Consider the following 19,272-nt stretch of genomic DNA (forward strand, 5'->3'; position numbering starts at 1 on the left):
TTTGCAATGTAAGCGCAAAAAAATGTGTTTATTTACGACATCACATTACAAACCTTTAAAATTATCAGTGTTTCTCTACTGTATTATGCATGTATTATACATATAAACCTTCCTCTTGAATTACTCTATCTATTAAAAAAACCGCATAAAAATCCGTTGCGTAGTTTTAAAGATCTAAGCATACATAGGGGCAGACAGCGGGGGAAATGCGTTGCATGATTTCGTTACATAGCAACTCGCATAAAACGAACTTACTCTACCGTGCGTAAAGAAGTTTCACTTCAAAAACACGTTGCGAATTCTGAAACAAAATAAATACTAATTTTGTTTATCTCTCTTGTATTCATTGTATATTGTTATTATTTCACTTCAAAAGATATATTAATTTTTTCTTTTACTTTAAAAGCAATAATAGATTTTATTATTAGTTATTCAGAAGTTTTTATATTCTAAATTATGTCAGCTGTTACGACAAACTTATTTTATAGAATCCATGTTATGTCAGGTAAAATTGATGGCGAAGTAACCTCTAGACATGACGAAACATTCGAATCGAACATACGATACGCTGCTGACATTTTGGAAAAGAACAACATCGTCGGCCTTCTCGAACCAATAAATAAGTATTCTGTGCCGAATTATTACATGAATTCATTCCCAAAAGGTAATTTAAATATAAAATAGTATTATAAGTTATCCATACTGGTAGCACTGTGTTCTTGGCTCCGTGACATTTTTACATGCAAGTGAAATTGTAGTAGCGTGCCTTTTAACATCAGTTGTGACCACTTAATTAATATGTGTATTCGACAATGATTTTATTGAATACTAGCCCGTGCTTCTCTAGGTACTTACAATTTTCAACCCCCATTTATTCCGCAAACCTACCTCTATGAATTTAAATCACTTCAGCGATAGCTGACCATTTTTTTTTTATGTTTATTTTAGCCTCGAGGAGGGGAAATCTTCTAAAGACACCCCCCCAAGGGGGGTAGTGTCGGATTCACTCCTGAAGGGAGCGCCTACCGACTAAAAACCCTCCTCGAGATGGCAGTTGGTTATAACTACCGGGAGAAGATGGGAGAAGTTTGGGGAAGGGGAGAGGGTTGAGAGGGAGATGGGTAAAGTGGTGAGGGAGGGAGGTTGGGGAGATGGACTATGAAGAGGGTGGCCCAACACTAAAGGGAAGGATGGGCACTCGCGCTGATAGCTGACCATTATGTTGTCGGTTTAATAGTCCAGTCGATCTTTCGAGAAACTCTACAAGTTTAAATTTAAACCATTGTTTAGTAGTCGGGAGGACACCGCATTGATTCAGGGTCCGTTTGCCCTAGTCTAATTTTTATGTGGTTTCCTTGAATCACGTGGACAAATCCACTCTCTTCTGTCTTCATTTCGTACGTCTCATCTTTCTAACACCAACCACCACCCACCTAATTCCACAATTTCTAAGAGGAGGCTATAGAGTAGGTGACCATACGTCTCGGATTGGCCGAGACAGACTCGGATTTCCACCTTGCGTCCCGGATTCAGGTTTTTTGTCCCGGATTGTCCCGAATTTTTGAAAAGGTTCTTATTATAATATTTATTTTAAATATATTTCAACTAGGATTATTTTTACAAAATTTGAACCGAAAAAATTGTGCATATCAAAATACACCACTATGGGTTGAAATTGAATCTTCGCTATTACTTGTTAATAAAATTACGACAGCCCATCAAATATCTGAAAATGATATACAGGTATACGACGAGTATGCTTATATGGAAGTACCTATACGTTACGGAAGAGAAAATTGCCGAATGGAAAAATAACCGAACTGCATCAATCCAAAGGTGGGTTGAAATGGTCTCTCACATTAATAATCGTGAACTTCTATTTTCAAATTTACGAAAATTAGCAGAGTTCTTTTTCTGCCTGCCTGGCACAAATGCTTCTACGGAAAGAATATTTTCTTTAATGAATAGCCTTTGGACAAGTGACAAGACTCGACTTGAAATAGACACACTAAAAGCGATATTACTTACTAAAGTTAATTATGAAGAAAATTGTACAGAATTTTATACAATGCTTCAAAGTAAAAAAGACCTACTGAAAAAGATCCATAGTTCAGAAAAATATAAAAAGTTTTGTACTCATTAAAAGAAATATTAAAAAAATCATATTTAAGTTATTTAACTTAACTACCCCCGCTACAAGTTCCCGTCCCGGATTTGAAATAAAAAAATATGGTCACCTTACTATAGAGGCACTTCCGTCCTACCCTTTGGCGAAGTTCGGAGAGAATGCCCGTCCACCAGCGTTAGTAACTAATGGAAACGAGAGCCATTCTAGAATTCTTAAAGCGTATGAAGCCAATTCCACCACTGACACATAATGGTGCTCGAAATCCCAAATTTTTCCGATCCAATTTACTCTCGAATTTCCACCTAAGAGCAGTCCTAGACATTCAATAACATTCTAGCTGAAGGCCAAGCCAGAAACACTCAGGAACATTCTAGTAGATTCTCACTTATTCTCAACACATGTTTGGTGGCCGATGGTTTACCATGTTTGAAATATATGAAAATTTCTTGGTATAATAGTGTCAAAAGCCTATTCCACCACTATCACATAATGGACTTCGAACTTCTAAACTTTCTTGGATTTGCTCGAAGTAGATGGAAATTTCGTAGGTAGTATAATAATGACGCCAACTTTATCACTGACACATTATGGTCCTCGAATTTCGAGACGTTTCTGAATTCTTCCGATCCGATTCACTCTCGAATTTCCACCTAAGAACAGCCTAAAACATTCAATAATATTCCAGCTGAAAGCTAGTGGATTCTGACTTATTCTCAACAGGTGTTTGGTGGCTGACAGTTTACCAGTGTTTGAAATTTCCTAGGATAATAGTGTTAGAAGCTAATTCCACCACTCATACATAGTGGTCCTCGAACTTCCAGAACTTTTTAAATTCTTCCGCTACAATTCACTCCCGAATTTCCACATGAAGGCATTCCTAGACATTCAAAAACATACTTGCTGAAGACCGCTCTAGAAACATTCAAGAGCATTCTAATATATTCTTACTTATTCCCAACAGGTGTTTGGTGACCGAGGGTTGACCCGCAAAACCGCACACACGTCAAATTTTGTTCTTATGAGATATTCCATATTTCACATTTTTAAAACACTGGTCGAAATATATGAATACAAATTTCAAACTTCACTCCATTACATTTTGAATTGGTTCAAATAGATCGTGAACCCGACTACGTCATTCACGCACCCCTTAGGAAGTAGAAAATCTAAGAAATGTAGAAGAAAGTTCTTACACATTAAGTTGTGTTCTTTTTAATAACATTTTTGTTAAATAACATCCCTCGACGTTTGCGCCCCTGCTAATTTTTTGCATCAAATTTGTTATTTTAATTAATGAAAGGGCATCGTCCGATAAATACACGTTTTGTGTAAAGAGTAAATTGTTTACTGTTTTTCTTTTTCAGCTATTTCTCTTATCGAAAAGATTAACAAACCAAGCATTCGATTACAATTTGATATTTTCCACATACAACAAATACAAGGTGATATTAAACATACATTAGATTCAGTGAAAAAGTACATTGGTCACGTTCAGATAGCTCAGGTTCCGGATAGGAATGAGCCTGATACTCTTGGAGAAGTAAATTTTCATTACATCTTTAAAATACTTCAAGACGCAGGCTATAATGATTGGATCGGATTGGAATATAAACCAGCAAAAGAAACAGTCCAAGGTTTGAAGTGGATTAAAGAATACGGTTATCAGTTGTAAAATCTTACATATATTAGTTTCTAAAATAAACGTCTCATTGGGGAAGTTCAATACAACAATTTTATTCATTTACTTTATTTTGTTTATTGTATAGTTTACCCATTCCTATATTTCATCGTTTAAAAATGTGAATTACGTAATTTATTGGTAGATACTACTCAGAAGTAAGTATAGTAACTACTATAATTAATTATGATTTCGTAAAACTAAATTGATAACCACTTATATCTTACGGGTATGCTTAATGCCAGATTAATGCAATTCTAATTTTACAACAATAAAAAGATTAACTTTCATAGAAATTTAGGAAATTGAAATAAAATTTATCAGTATATAGTAAATTCGTATTGAAAAAAAAAGTAAATAAGCAATAATAATGTATTTTTTAATCAAATGATGGCAGAGTTTGATTGACGACTAGTATTTTTGTATGTTGGATGTTTTCGACTTTACCGGACGAAAAAAAATTTTTTTTATATATGACCTCGCATAACTTTTTACAGACAGACAGAGAGCCCGATTTTGATAATTATTTTTTTATTGGAAAGCGTATACTCCTAGCAGTAGTAGTGGCAATAGCAGTAGCAGTAGCAGTAGCAGTAGCATTAGCAGCAGCAGTAGCAGTAGCAGTAGCAGTAGCATTAGCAGCAGCAGTAGCAGTAGCAGTAGCATTAGCAGCAGCAGTAGCAGTAGCAGTAGCAGTAGCATTAGCAGCAGCAGTAGCAGTAGCAGTAGCATTAGCAGCAGCAGTAGCAGTAGCAGTAGCAGTAGCATTAGCAGCAGCAGTAGCAGTAGCAGTAGCATTAGCAGCAGCAGTAGCAGTAGCAGTAGCAGTAGCATTAGCAGCAGCAGTAGCAGTAGCAGTAGCATTAGCAGCAGCAGTAGCAGTAGCAGTAGCAGTAGCATTAGCAGCAGCAGTAGCAGTAGCAGTAGCATTAGCAGCAGCAGTAGCAGTAGCAGTAGCAGTAGCATTAGCAGCAGCAGTAGCAGTAGCAGTAGCATTAGCAGCAGCAGTAGCAGTAGCAGTAGCAGTAGCATTAGCAGCAGCAGTAGCAGTAGCAGTAGCATTAGCAGCAGCAGTAGCAGTAGCAGTAGCAGTAGCATTAGCAGCAGCAGTAGCAGTAGCAGTAGCATTAGCAGCAGCAGTAGCAGTAGCAGTAGCAGTAGCATTAGCAGCAGCAGTAGCAGTAGCAGTAGCATTAGCAGCAGCAGTAGCAGTAGCAGTAGCAGTAGCATTAGCAGCAGCAGTAGCAGTAGCAGTAGCATTAGCAGCAGCAGTAGCAGTAGCAGTAGCAGTAGCATTAGCAGCAGCAGTAGCAGTAGCAGTAGCATTAGCAGCAGCAGTAGCAGTAGCAGTAGCAGTAGCATTAGCAGCAGCAGTAGCAGTAGCAGTAGCATTAGCAGCAGCAGTAGCAGTAGCAGTAGCAGTAGCATTAGCAGCAGCAGTAGCAGTAGCAGTAGCATTAGCAGCAGCAGTAGCAGTAGCAGTAGCAGTAGCATTAGCAGCAGCAGTAGCAGTAGCAGTAGCATTAGCAGCAGCAGTAGCAGTAGCAGTAGCAGTAGCATTAGCAGCAGCAGTAGCAGTAGCAGTAGCATTAGCAGCAGCAGTAGCAGTAGCAGTAGCAGTAGCATTAGCAGCAGCAGTAGCAGTAGCAGTAGCATTAGCAGCAGCAGTAGCAGTAGCAGTAGCAGTAGCATTAGCAGCAGCAGTAGCAGTAGCAGTAGCATTAGCAGCAGCAGTAGCAGTAGCAGTAGCAGTAGCATTAGCAGCAGCAGTAGCAGTAGCAGTAGCATTAGCAGCAGCAGTAGCAGTAGCAGTAGCAGTAGCATTAGCAGCAGCAGTAGCAGTAGCAGTAGCATTAGCAGCAGCAGTAGCAGTAGCAGTAGCAGTAGCATTAGCAGCAGCAGTAGCAGTAGCAGTAGCATTAGCAGCAGCAGTAGCAGTAGCAGTAGCAGTAGCATTAGCAGCAGCAGTAGCAGTAGCAGTAGCATTAGCAGCAGCAGTAGCAGTAGCAGTAGCAGTAGCATTAGCAGCAGCAGTAGCAGTAGCAGTAGCATTAGCAGCNGTAGTAGTAGTAGTAGTAGTAGTAGTAGTAGTAGTAGTAGTAGTAGTAGTAGTAGTAGTAGTATTAATAATGCAATGGTTATTTCCTTAAATTTAAGGTAATTAGTGATCATTGTTTATTGATTGTTTAGCACCGACTCAAAATTACTTAGGTATACTTACATTAGTTGAAGAACTTGGTTATTAGTAATTTTTGTTAAAATTAACATTTAAGAACCAAAAAAATAATAATTTTGTAATTTTTTTGATTTAAAAGTACCTATTTGTTAAATATTTTTTTATTTAATTTACACTTTTGAAAACTTCTTTGTATAAAGTTTTAATAAATAACGAAAAGCAGAATATAACGATTCTCTTGTGGAAATTACTGTTTCTTTTATAAGACTACTGCAGTTGTGTTGAATTACTTTTCTTTTTTTTAATTATGAAACTTCATGCGGTTGCCTTTCGAAGATGTAACATATGGTTTGTAAGTATATTTAACATCTTGTCCCATTTAACATTATCAAAAGCTTTTTCTGAATCTACAAATCCCACGTAAGCACTCGTTCCTTTTCCTATCGTTTTCTCTATTGTTACCCGTAAAGCTTCAATGGCGTTAAAAAGAATATGAAAAAAATTTTCTAATGACACATGTAATAAAAAAGTTGTGTTTGAAAGTCGAAGAAAGAAATTTATGTTGTTCAGTAAGTAATATTCATTTTATATATCAGAATGAATGTGATATGTTCTAATTAGTCACAATCGAATCTTATAATATATTTCAAAATTGAAGAAAATGTTACCATCAATAATGTTCAATTTTGACGCCCCTGACGAAATTCGAAAAACTCTACTGATGAACACCCGTGTATTATTAGATATAATTTATGTAATAATCTCAGATAACACATCCCGAAAGGCAAATTTATATTGAAGTAACTTTTCTACTTTATTAATTTAATTTTTCTCTCCAAATCTCAAATTAATTTGGAATGTTTAACACACTGAATTATCCAAAACGATTTCGCCTGAATAAAAGGTAAGTATGTAATTAATTTCTTTTTCGTTTAAATTTGATCCCTTTTTGGGAAACCTGAACGTTTGTATATACAGATTTCATTTAACTGATGTTAATTTGAAAGGAATGAAGATGTTTTAGAATTACAAAGGAACGTTTCATATTTGTTCATACGTAATATTTTGGAGTCGAATATACATGCATGGAATTGGACACTGAACTGTATTGTAATTTCTTGAACCACTCGCTTACGTCATTTATTCTTTTTTTTTCTGAAGAGGGCATCTCTTTTCTGTTAGTTATATATGTATATGTATACCTCCACTATACAATTCAGTGTGTTCAACTTATATATACAGTATACAGTATGTCCTAAGATGGGACTTAATTTGCTTCTGACAGAAAAAATATATGCAGGTGATGCCTGTTTTTAAAGATACGGGTAATTGCAGTTCCAAACATATACAGTGTAAACTCTATATAACACTTAAAAGGGACTGAATATTTTTCGGCGTTATAAGGAGTGGTCGTTAAATGGAGAGAAATAAAAGATATTATTTTACTATTCTATAATAATATGCATTTACCAATATAGTACACATTTTGCACTGAACATTGTTATTTATACATTGCCTGTTATCTTCGTGTGATGTTTTTTGCTGCTCCAATATTTAATTGTATTTTGTTACGTATCTTACTCATATCTTGAGATACTGCTGAATCAATTTGATTATATAAAAAGTATTTTTTTAATAGTTTCGCTGCATCAAGTGCTTGTTTGATGCTTGGTGGAGGGACAGGATCGTCTTCTTCAACAACGTACACAGCTGCAGTTCTTATCTATTTCGGCAACTTAGAAAGTACTGCTCAATGATTTATAATGCCGCATTGTTGTCGTTAAATAGAGTGAGCGTGACGCTATATAGAGTGTAATATTGTATAGAAAACAATGTAAACCAACCAAAGTCAAGCAATTTCGACGTTTTAAGGAGTTTGTCGTTAAATCGAGTGACGTTATAAAGAGTTTACACTGTCTTTAGTAAGTAGGTATACATTTTTCATCTTACAGATTCATCTAGAAAAGAAAACGCTGATTGGAAATCCAAGCACGAAAAGAACTTCAACAATAACAAAATTTGCATACTGTTTAGTATTTGCGTTAATTTGAGGACGAAAATCCTCAAGTTTTAAATCGCCTCAATTTTTGAGATTACTTAGTCTTTTGGCAATAATGTCATTGCATTTTTCAAAATATTGTAGCAATCGTTAATTTTGAGACTGAAGTTAAACTTTTGAAGTTGAAATTGATGTTGAAGTTGGAAGGATGCTTGAAATGAATACACTAACTCGCTGGGTTATATAATATATGGTACTCTTTCAGTACTCAGGGCGGCAGAGATCACGAGGATCGGTATGATACTCTGATGCACACCAAATTGAAATGATGGCGTCCTCCTGGGTAAAACACTCCGGACGTAAAGTAGTCCCCCTTTCGGATGTCCAGGCGAGGACTGCCTCGGGGGATGTCATTAATAAGTGCAATAGGGCTAGGTGCAATATTTCACGAGTCGGAATGTGGAATGTTAGCAGTGTTGCCAATTCGAGGGATTTATCCCTATTCGAGGGATTTTTGACGTTCTCGAGGGATAAAGGGATTTTTCCTTATTTTTGCGGGATTTTTTGTAATTTGCCATTTTCTGGTTGGTTTTGTTTGATTTTGGTGACATCATATGATATTATGAAGGCGCTCATTTTTCTAATTGTAAACGTAAAATTTTGTCAGCTATAATCGTATAATGCTGTACGATGAAACGGTTGATATACGACGGCGACGTGCGTTCAAGCCTACTGGTGCAGCCTGCAGGTACCTGCTCAAGTCCCTACGATAAATTGTCTTGAACTTTTTTGAATTGTATATTGTTTTCGTATCATTGTATGGTCTTCAGCAAACATCTTGAAAGTGACCAGTCAACAGATCAGAAAAAGATGTTAAAATTAATAAAAATAAATGTTTGAATTGGTGTATTGTTCCAAAATCCGAACATCTAAACATCTAAACCCCCAAGGCCTGGTTTTGTCTGCATTTTTGGGAAACGAGATAACTACATACAATAAAATTATCGGTATTATACTATCGACACGAAAAGTTGTCCATGTTTACAAAAATATTGTATATTTTTTCTTCGAATAAACGATTAAATTAACGAATTAAAAAATAATAATAGTAATAAGTTGGAGGGATTTTTAGAGAAAATATGGGATTTTTTGGACCTGTGCGTGGGATTTTTTCCTGTAGTAGGTTGGCAACAGTGAATGTTAGGACAATGAAGCAGGTATGGAAATTGGAAAATGTAAAAGTTGAGATGAATAGATTAGAATTAGATATAGTAGGTATTAATGAAGACTTTAGAATAATATTAGAGGCAGAAAAGGGAGTTAGTAGGGGCAGAGGTAGACCTAGATTAGATTACTGTTCGCAAATAGTTAAGGATGTGGGTAGTTCTAGTTTTAGGGAAATGCGAAGATAATCTCAGGATAGGAAAGAGTGGAGGTGCGTGTCCAACCAGTCTTAGGACTGACTGATGTACCTTGAAAGATACACTGGTGTAATATAAATAACAATGCAGACAGGTTACAAAAGGTACATGTCGAATTAGTGAGATTCCAGTTGTTGTGTCCCGCGACTATGTCGCTCACACGCTCACTTCCAAGCAAGTAAACCAGTACTAACTTTTTGAGAACAACTTTATTCTTTATTACTTACACTTAACTTAATTTATACTTAACACTTAACTTAAAATAAAAAATGGAAAAGACGTAGAAAATGTGGTATGTTGCAAGAACAGGATTAGAATTAGAACTCCTCGAAATTTTGTACCTGCTCCCTTTTATAGGAACGCTAGAGATAGCGCCATTTAGGACACTTCTCAGAAAAAAGTTTCAAGTACGATGCTAATTTTATAGCACCAAGTGCACAAAGTTTGGCTTCGTTTTACAACGGCAAAAAAAATTCAAATAAGTAAAATTACATTCTCTAGTTAAGTTTAAATCTTGATATTTCTTGTTAAATAATGATATGTGATATAATAATGATATGGGATATCTGATGATTATCTAAAGAGATATGAAACGCTTATTAAACTAATAATTAATGTGTGGAATATAACACAGTTGAAAGTGATGTGAGATTAACTGAATCTGAATCTGGCCTCAAATGTACAGCGTCAATCAGCGCTTAAATACATATATTGTTTATGACCTATACTGACCTGAACAGGCCAAAGCTCAACTTCCTATAATTCTTGATTCTCAGCTTACCCTCAACCCAGAAGTTAAAAGCTCGTTTATGTTCGAATTCCCCTCGTATACAATAAAGTATACGTACATATGTATGAGATGTAAGGCAACTCTCCAAGTTTTTACTTCAGCCCCTCCCAATTGCAAACCCTAGAACCGCCACTGCTAATTGAGATTAGTGTAGGTATTAGGCTTTCGCGGTATTATCCTTGGACTAGTCTGATCCACTTGGAGATATGACATCATATCAAAAAATTGCGGTGCACGAATGAGCTCATGGATTATTTATTAGTAAACAATGCGTATTACTCACTTCCAGTTAGCTTTTATGCTGGGTTGTAGAAAAACAGTGACGGACGCCTCCTTGCGTGAGCTCACGTCGTTACACGTTTGTTTGTGTTTAATATTAAAGGCAGCTGAACGGCGCGCTTCAAACGAATTGTGCGGTTCGTGCGAGGACGTTTTTGGGGCAAATCCTTGGTAGTTTTGTGATCGATATTTTCTCAATTCAGTCCCGTTTTAGTCATCTTCGAGTGCTTCTTCGGCTTAATAGTTAAAAATAAAACGCAAATATCAACATGGGTGTAAGCAGATTGTCTATTATCAAATTTTTGGAATTGGTAAGTGTTTATTTTTATTTTTAATTGTTATAGACATTTGCCCAAACTCTAGAATGAAAGTAGTATAAAAAATATGATGCTCTTAAATCTTAAAATTATCTGCACATTTTATATTTGTTTCATATTTTACCGTTAATAGTCCAGTCATATCACGGGGTTCACCTTGCAATTAGAGATTTTATGTGACTTTTGATACAATATTTAGAATGCCAAAATAAGAGTTTATATAAGTTTACAGCTTATTATCTCTCAGTCCGAGGTTGACTCTCTTTTTTGACTAATTGTTACCATGTATATCAAACAAAAATAATTTAACAAATTGTCCACTTTTTTAATAACTTTTGGCAATATTTATCAATATTTACGGTGTTTGGAGAATAAACAGAATTATTTCTTTTTAATAATGTAAAATAGAAATTTAGACTCAAATAAACACTTCTTTGAGAAATGGATTTCAGTATATGCGTTCCGAAAAAAATAATAAAGCAACAAGAGTAGGTATTCTCTTTTGACTTTTGAAAATATTTCCTTAATAAAGCATGAAAAAATGAACTTGTAAAGTACTACCTACTTTATTAAGAAATAAAAAACCATTTCCTTGCTTAATTATTCAGAAAATAGTATAACTTCTAAACTGAATTAATCATAAAAATTTATTTGAATGATTTCAGAAAGTTCTAGCGTCTACCTAATAATAATTTGAATTTTATTTTTTTATTTGTGCCTTCAAGGAATTGCGTAGTATCCTTGAACTGATTAGTACCCAATTTTTGTCATTATCGCACTTTTATTGACAGTTTACGTGAATCAAATTCAACGAAATGTAATAAACAATGTACCTCTACACTAATAAATAAAATGGATCAGGATTAGTTATATTAGATTCTGTATTTAAAAATAAAATACACAATTGTAAATTTTTTTTTAAGTTTTAACTATCTATTTAAATGTTATTGATTAATCCTTTAAACTTTATGAAGTTTGAATTGTAAAAATTTATTGTAACTTTTTTAATCATGACGTTTTCAAAATCTTTCTAAATTTCATTATTCTTCAAATTTCAATGAATTTTGACTTTTTTCCTTACCAATAAAAATATTTTTCTAATAAATATTTGCAATAAGTGATATTATCTTTTTGCTCAAAAGAATCGTTTTCTTTGAAATTAACTAAAACAACTTTTTGATCTATTAACACTTTACAGGAAGTTGTTACTATTCATTATGATATCAGTTCACTGTATATGTATTAATTGTAATAGTCTTTTTGTTGTTACCTAATCATAGTTATTTCATTTGCTGCTATGTAAAAATTTTAGTCAGGTTTCAGCTATCACGGTAATTGAATTCTTTCTTGATTGGCGCTGTGAATAATTTAAATGATTGCAACATGAGCTATAAATAAACGTGATGTTCTTTTGAATTAGTAAACATGTCTTCTATCTCCATTATTACTGATGATTAGATGTTTTTAACTTTTTATACATTCATGAATGATCTATATTGTCATTTTATCTGTTTTACTACTGGTTTCTTAAAAGATAATCATTAATTTGTAGTTTCGAAATCAATATTTATGTATTGGCACTCACAATTAATTAAAATCAGTCGTATATGTTACATAAATTATTGTAATATGTCGATCTCAAAAAGAACGAGTGTATAGTAATAATTTCTGTCAGAGGTAATCTTAAATAAAACAGATTTACACTGATAATGCGGTGACTTTTTCCTTGCTTTGTGGTCGATTGACCGCATACTAACGATCGACTGATTGGCCATCCCTAGTATTAGTCCAGTCAATCAATGGTTGAGGGTCTGAATTCGTTTAAGAAAATCCGATTGACCTCAAATTTTCACAGTAAGTAAGAAATAGCACTAGATTCAAAAGTTATATACTGCCAATTTGCGCTTTTGCGAACATAGCTTCCCATTTGAAAAAAATTAGTTATTGATGTTTGAAACATTTAAAATTTGAACATTACTGGTGTAATGATTTAATGTAGGTACTTTAAAAGAAATTTTTAGATGGAAAGCCAAATGCGTTTCATGAGTAATGCAAAGTGATAAAAAATAACTCAATAATAGTAATCGGTGCAACATTTAGAGGTTACTTAGGTGGGCAAAAGATCAGGGTCGACTTTATAACTGCTTGGCTGGAATTATATCTTTAAACAAGCGTCTTTACTTTCCTAAATTCCTGAGAATGTTGAACTTTCTTTAGAGTCCGATGCTGGCAACATCCTCAAATTCAGTTTATCTGCATCTCTTTCTGTTACACATTAATTGGTGTAATGTTATTCCTTTTTCTTTATTAGTGTCCGCTGCAATTCTTACCTGACATCTCTTTTCTATTTACGATATTCCCTACAACATACGTCGTGAGTAAAAGTAGTCGTTCTGTCAGCAACCGCTCTAGTCTATCTGGTAAGTTGAAAGAAGAAAGTAAATGCGACAGTTTTATTGCGGACTGTGCCAATTTTGAACGTCCCTACTATAGTTATTTGCCACTGTAACGTGCTATAAAGAATTTCGTTCCAAAAACTTTTGTGGTGAAATAAATAAGTTGGAATAATTTCGCAGTTTCACCAATAGATACGTATAAAAATCCTTACAATAATCACACTAGACCAAACGTTTACATTTTTTGTTTATTTTTTTTTATTAATCTGTGAACTTTCTACGACGTAAATACCGTTTAATGATACAGAAATGCTTAAGTCACAATATATGTGTATCTATCGCATATTTCATTGCTTCAAATATAATTTTTAAAGCAGTTTTAAAGATTTACGAAAATTGAAAACCATATTTGAGCATATTGTGATGGATATATAAGTAACTATTCATCATTATCATAAGGTCGTCAGTCCTAAGACTGATTGGACACGCACCTCCACTCTTTCCTATCCTGCGCTAATCTTCGCATTTCCCTAAAGTACAGTATTCTAATCTAGGTCTACCTCTACCGCTCCTAACTTCCGTTTCTGCCTCTAATATGTATCTGACTAGAGATTCATGCCTGAGAAGGTGTCCTACCAACCTATCTCGCCTGTTTCTTATTGACTTCCAAAGAGTCCTCTGTTCTCCTATTCTTTCTAATACCTCTTCATTTCTAACCTTCTCTATCCACGGTATTCTCATCATTCGCCGGCAACACCACATTTCGAACGCTTCTAACCTTTTCTTTTCCGCCGCATCCACCGTCTATGTTTCGCACCCGTACAGCGCTATGCTCCAAACATACACCTTTGACAACCTTTTTCGAGTTTCTAAATTAATCGTTCGCGAGCATAGAAGTGACTTCTTTTTATTGAAGGCAACTCGACCCTATTACACTTGGTTTCGCTGCAATATTTTTCTGATGACATGAAAGAAATTAGTCGAACATGAGATATTTATTTTGTCTAAGTTAGGGATTGCTTTGGGAATTGTGGGGACTGGGCGCGGATAAAGTTTTGGGGAACAAAAACACGCTCTTTTTTAGTATACCTGTAAGTAACAGTAGCAGATCCAAGAAGAGGAAATGGGGGGGGAAATTTGTCCTTCTAAAAGCTCTATGACGTATGAATCACTTCAGCACTGTGAAAAATGTTTAAAAAAATTGAAGAGATTTGCCCCTTGAAAATGTATCAATAAAAAACAGAAATATAACATTTTTAACTAATAGACGTGTAAAAATGCTATTCAAGACTGATTCTAGAAGCTACATTTAGGGAAATATTTATTTTCACCCTCCCCCTTCCTCAAGAATTTCATAAAGATTCTGCATTTCCCATATATTGACAATAATTCGAAAATTGTTAATAATAATACTGTGTTTGTAAAAGATATATAATCTATAAATTGAAATCTAAAAATTGCGAATTTTCATTTTTCCAAAGAAAATCGTTTGTTGGAAAAATATTGTTGAAGAGTTAGTAGGTTATTTGTTTAATTAGGTATTTTAAAGATTCTGTATGTTTATAACAGTTGTTTACTATAATCGTAAATATTTCCCACAGCAGGACGATTGTAGGCAGATGATAAATAAGTTGCTAACGAATTTGCATTTTAATAAAATTAATTTTTGCCAGACAACAATTTTTTTGCTATTAGGTACACTTATATTATTAACATGAATTACTTACGGAATTACTTGTTTTTTAACGTCGCATTATTGTAAATTGTTCAACAATTATGTCATTTCTAAATCTAGTCTCTCTTGTCTCTTCAAAGAAACAAAAGTAACTGAAAAAGCCAAAATTTAAGACTGAATTACGTAATCGGTCAATAAAATTTTTACACAAAACGCTTTTTGTAGTTTATTTCTCGCATTTTTTCTTCGACGTCCTTTAAATTAGTGAAAAGTTGAGTACTAGACTATTAAAACCATAACTACACGATTAACCACTTAACATGCACAGAAGAAGTAAATTATACGTGTGCAATTTATTAATAACACACAATGCATCTGAACAATCATTGGTGTGATAAATAATTGTACATATGGAATATATATTCATATTCTTGCTTAAGATGCTATCTAATGTTATTTTCATTGTATCTAGATAAAATACATTAAATTATTATTTTTTGTCATTGCGACAAACCTGAAATTTAATTTATAATCTCTTCCTATGCTACTTCTGTATTTTATTTATTATTTATAATGTTAAAATAGCAGGAAAATTGCCAATTGGCAACAGACCAAAAAAAAATTGCTCAATTTGTAGCTAAATTTCCTTTTTTATCCCAATTTCCAATAAAATGAATCATAAACATTTCTTCCATGTGCAACAAAATCTTAAAAATTGAATTTAAAGTTATTTCTAAAAATTACAAAACACTAAAATCGTTCGTGCTTCAAATAGCTACCAATGACGTGGATGAATGAATATATTAATAAAATTTATTAGTATTAAATTTCATTATTTGAAGACGTGTTTTAATATATTCTATACCGGAAACCATATAAATAGTAACAAAAACTGAAAAAAAAACTAGAAATCAAAAAAATAAATTACAAAGAACTTTTAAACGTAGGATATATAAAAAAAATTAGTCAAATAATCTGATAATTTATACGAAAGTAGTGAAAGTTTTATAACATGCAGGTAGAGGTAATTCAGAATCAAGTGGCCCATGACCTTGGACTGTGCAGACAAAATTTCCTCCTGAAAATTAATCTTTAAGGTTATTCCATAAAGTAAATTATAAAATAAATAAAATATCTTGCAAGTATCTTAGGGTTCAATTTTCAGTTAAGAATTCAATATGGCGCACTCAATATTTGAAAATTCAATAAATTAATGTCAAATGAAAATTCTCAGGAAATAGATATCAAAAATATGTATTAAAGAGCATTAAAAAATATCTGCTAAAGGCATATACGTTTTAAATGCATTTTACGGGTAACTTGTGAAACAAAAAAGTGATTAGTTTACATTAACACCTCAATAAAAATGTCAGATAATACTTATGTATGTATGTGTTAATTATGTTTTTTTTTAGTTATTAATTTTAATAAATCAGAAGACATGTGCAGATAGTTTAACGTAAGAGCATTAGATTTATATTTTTGAATTTATATCTATTTATTAAACTTTTATTTTGAGTCACTCGTATTCATTTGTTTACGTAATTTATTTTCAGGCGTTAGCAGTGGTGTGCCTTGGCCTACACTATAAAAGTATAAGCAATGATTTGCACACTGACCTTGTTTCTGCTACGGCTTTTGGAGGCTACATTATTATTCTCCTGGGAGGATTCGCAGGTAAAAAATCTATTGTTTGAAGACACATTAAGTTTATATATGTAATTAAGACTTCCTATAATAAAGTACTTCTGACTTTTGATGACAAAAAGAAAATAACTGCGTACTTTCTTAGGATCTGCTGTTGAAAATTATGAATTTACATGTTGTATTCTTTGGGATTGTAAAATTGGTCTAAAAATTAAATTAATTGTTATTAGATTTTCAAATTTAATATTCAGTAAGTAATATGTAATCGGAATGTTAAATTTATTTTAAGCATGTGATAACTCTTGGAAGAAAGTTCATAATTTTATTATAACAAACCAGCTGTTCCCCACGACTTCACAACACAAACACCGTTGTATAAGGAATCTTTGTGCAAGCTTCCTGACAGCGGTTTGGACTGTGTCTTTGAACCCTTTTTTCATCTCTTTAGGGGTTGAATTTTAAAAAATCCATTCTTATTGCTCATCTACGTCGCATAAAAGAACGTTTGTCAGTTTATCCTTTTGTATACATACGTATGCAAAGTAGATGTACCTATGTCTACACGGAGAAAATATTAAAGCGATATTTACAATTTATCCGACTAGCCCGTTGCTTCGTAAGCGAAAATAACAAAATAATAAAAATTACAATTTGGATCCGCATTTGTAAAAGTAAAATCTCAGCAGAAATAAATTTACTAGGTATTTTAGTTGCTTATATAAATTTAATTGTAATAATTAAGAAACTTGAAATAATTTTTAAACAAAATTGAGATTATTACAAGTTAAGTTAAATAAATTCTACTATTTCTACGGCAAAAAATCAGTCATTTACAATCGAAAATTGTAATTTTTGCGTTGTCATAAAAATTTATTTTTCTTCGTGTAGAAAACTTACTTTAACAGTAAAAATAAAAATCTACGTAACATTTAATTGGATTTTAGTTTTATTATACGAAAAATTCGTAAGTCTTTAGACATCCTTTTACGAATTACTACAAACAGATCAAAAAGTTCATGGTGGTAACTATTAAGGTTATATCTCCACATCCGCATGATCCGTAGGAATTTTAATATCTGCACCCTCGTCTGCATCCGCACACTTAATCTCATCAAACTTCTCTTCCTCATTCGCATCCCTTAAAGCACATTCCCTTACTTTAATTCTTTGGGAGAAAAGTCTTGATCCCTAAAACCCTCTTCCCCTTAAGCCTATAGGCACCTAAAGGTATCTATGCTAACAAGATCTTTATATTCATTTTCAGGGCACTTAATGTCAACCCCGATAAACAGAAGAATCGACATTTGGTTTTGCCTTGTAGGATGCGCCATTTTTGTAGCAGCGGGGGCACTTAACATTCAACACTTTGAAAATACATGGAAGGGCGAATACAGAAACTACGGCCTTGCTAAAGCCTCTATCGCTATCATAAACGGTGCCATTTTCTTGGTTGATTCCCTTTTGACCTGGCGAGGAGACTACTAAGATATTTACGCCATTAAAGATCAAAAGACAATACTTGATTTATGCTTTCTACTCTCACTCATTGTCAGTACAAATTTATAAACCAAAACTTCTTTTTTATGAGTGTTATCGAATAATACGGGATGTATTCTACCAAAATTGTGTCTTATTTTAAACAGATAACTTTACTTCAGTAGTTTACACATCAAAAAGCCACCCTTACTGTAAATACATGTCAATTAGTTTTTGTTTAGGCTTTCTAGTATAGTTGTAGTTAGTTTGGAGTTTTAGAGTATGCTTAAAGCAAAAAGTTTAAAGAATTTTTGTAATAACTTTATACTTATTTGTCGTTTTAGGAATATCAGAAAAACATAGCTACTTTATTTACTGTGTAAAATTATTACAGTGTTTATACATATTTATATATCTTCATGCAAATGTTGCTTGGTAAAATGAGGTAAGTGTTATTTTTACGGTTATTATTATTGTTAATACTATGTAATAGTTTTATCATCACACTGACGTTATTTTTGAGAAAGTCTAGTCTTTAATTTTATTTCGCTTTATTCAATATTAGTCAGTAAAATAAAAATAATCAATACTGGAAATTGGTAATCGATTCATTGTAAAATTGCTTTAATTACTGTTCTTTTTTACTGTTTTCTAATTTTACGTAAATAATGTTCGATAAAAATCTATAGGTGTGTGTGATTGCAAGTGTTTGCCTAATTCATATCTGATAGACATCAGAATTTTTAGAATTTTTATTATATATCATATATTTATTGTAGTTGTTTACTGAAGTGTTTTGATAATATTGTTCAAAAAAGTTGTTATACAAATATACTGTTGATACTGAGAATTAAAAATTGTCATACTAAGGCCCTATTTTTTTATCTATACAGATTTTACATCAAGGATACTTTTATATGGGTTTACTGCAATCACAATTGATAATAATTGTGTCTACTTTCAAAAACCGATAAATTGTGCTCCGATAAATAGAAAACTATATTTTAGATATGTAGATAACTATTAAAGTATATTTATATTTTTTATTTTTGTAAGTGTACAACATGTTCAGCTTTAGATGTGTAGTCCTTGAAATAAAACTAAACTCCTAAATGTTTGTTTTGATTACTACTACTAGTATGGTGTGTGATCTATATTCGACCAATTTATTATTATTTATTAACAAAATTATGTATGAAACAACTTTGAGACATTAAACTTTTTTATTATATTCATCATCAACTAAATATTATATTATGGTTTCCATTTATTACATAAATATAAGATACC

The 19,272-nt window shown here is 33.0% G+C and overlaps 2 protein-coding genes across 2 annotated transcripts in view; both read left to right on the forward strand.

Moving 5' to 3' along the window:
• Positions 1-3,872, forward strand: part of LOC108744151 (putative hydroxypyruvate isomerase) — an 18,511-nt gene extending 14,639 nt beyond the window's left edge. Inside the window, exons 3-4 of the mRNA XM_018479777.2 lie at positions 489-664; positions 3,493-3,872. Coding sequence (XP_018335279.1) covers positions 489-664; positions 3,493-3,800 — 484 coding nt within the window. The 3' untranslated portion in view covers positions 3,801-3,872. The remainder of the gene's footprint in view (positions 1-488; positions 665-3,492) is intronic.
• Positions 3,873-10,476: 6,604 nt separating this feature from the next.
• On the forward strand, positions 10,477-19,095 carry LOC108744138. The gene is made up of 3 exons (XM_018479758.2): positions 10,477-10,782; positions 16,416-16,536; positions 17,771-19,095. The coding sequence occupies exons 1-3, from the start codon at positions 10,741-10,743 to the stop codon at positions 17,989-17,991; spliced, it is 384 nt and encodes a 127-aa protein (XP_018335260.1). The 5' UTR covers positions 10,477-10,740; the 3' UTR covers positions 17,992-19,095.
• Positions 19,096-19,272: the final 177 nt, after the last annotated feature.

Source organism: Agrilus planipennis, unplaced genomic scaffold (genome assembly GCF_000699045.2).
Source record: "Agrilus planipennis isolate EAB-ADULT unplaced genomic scaffold, Apla_2.0 scaffold18, whole genome shotgun sequence".
Classification (NCBI taxonomy): domain Eukaryota; kingdom Metazoa; phylum Arthropoda; class Insecta; order Coleoptera; family Buprestidae; genus Agrilus; species Agrilus planipennis.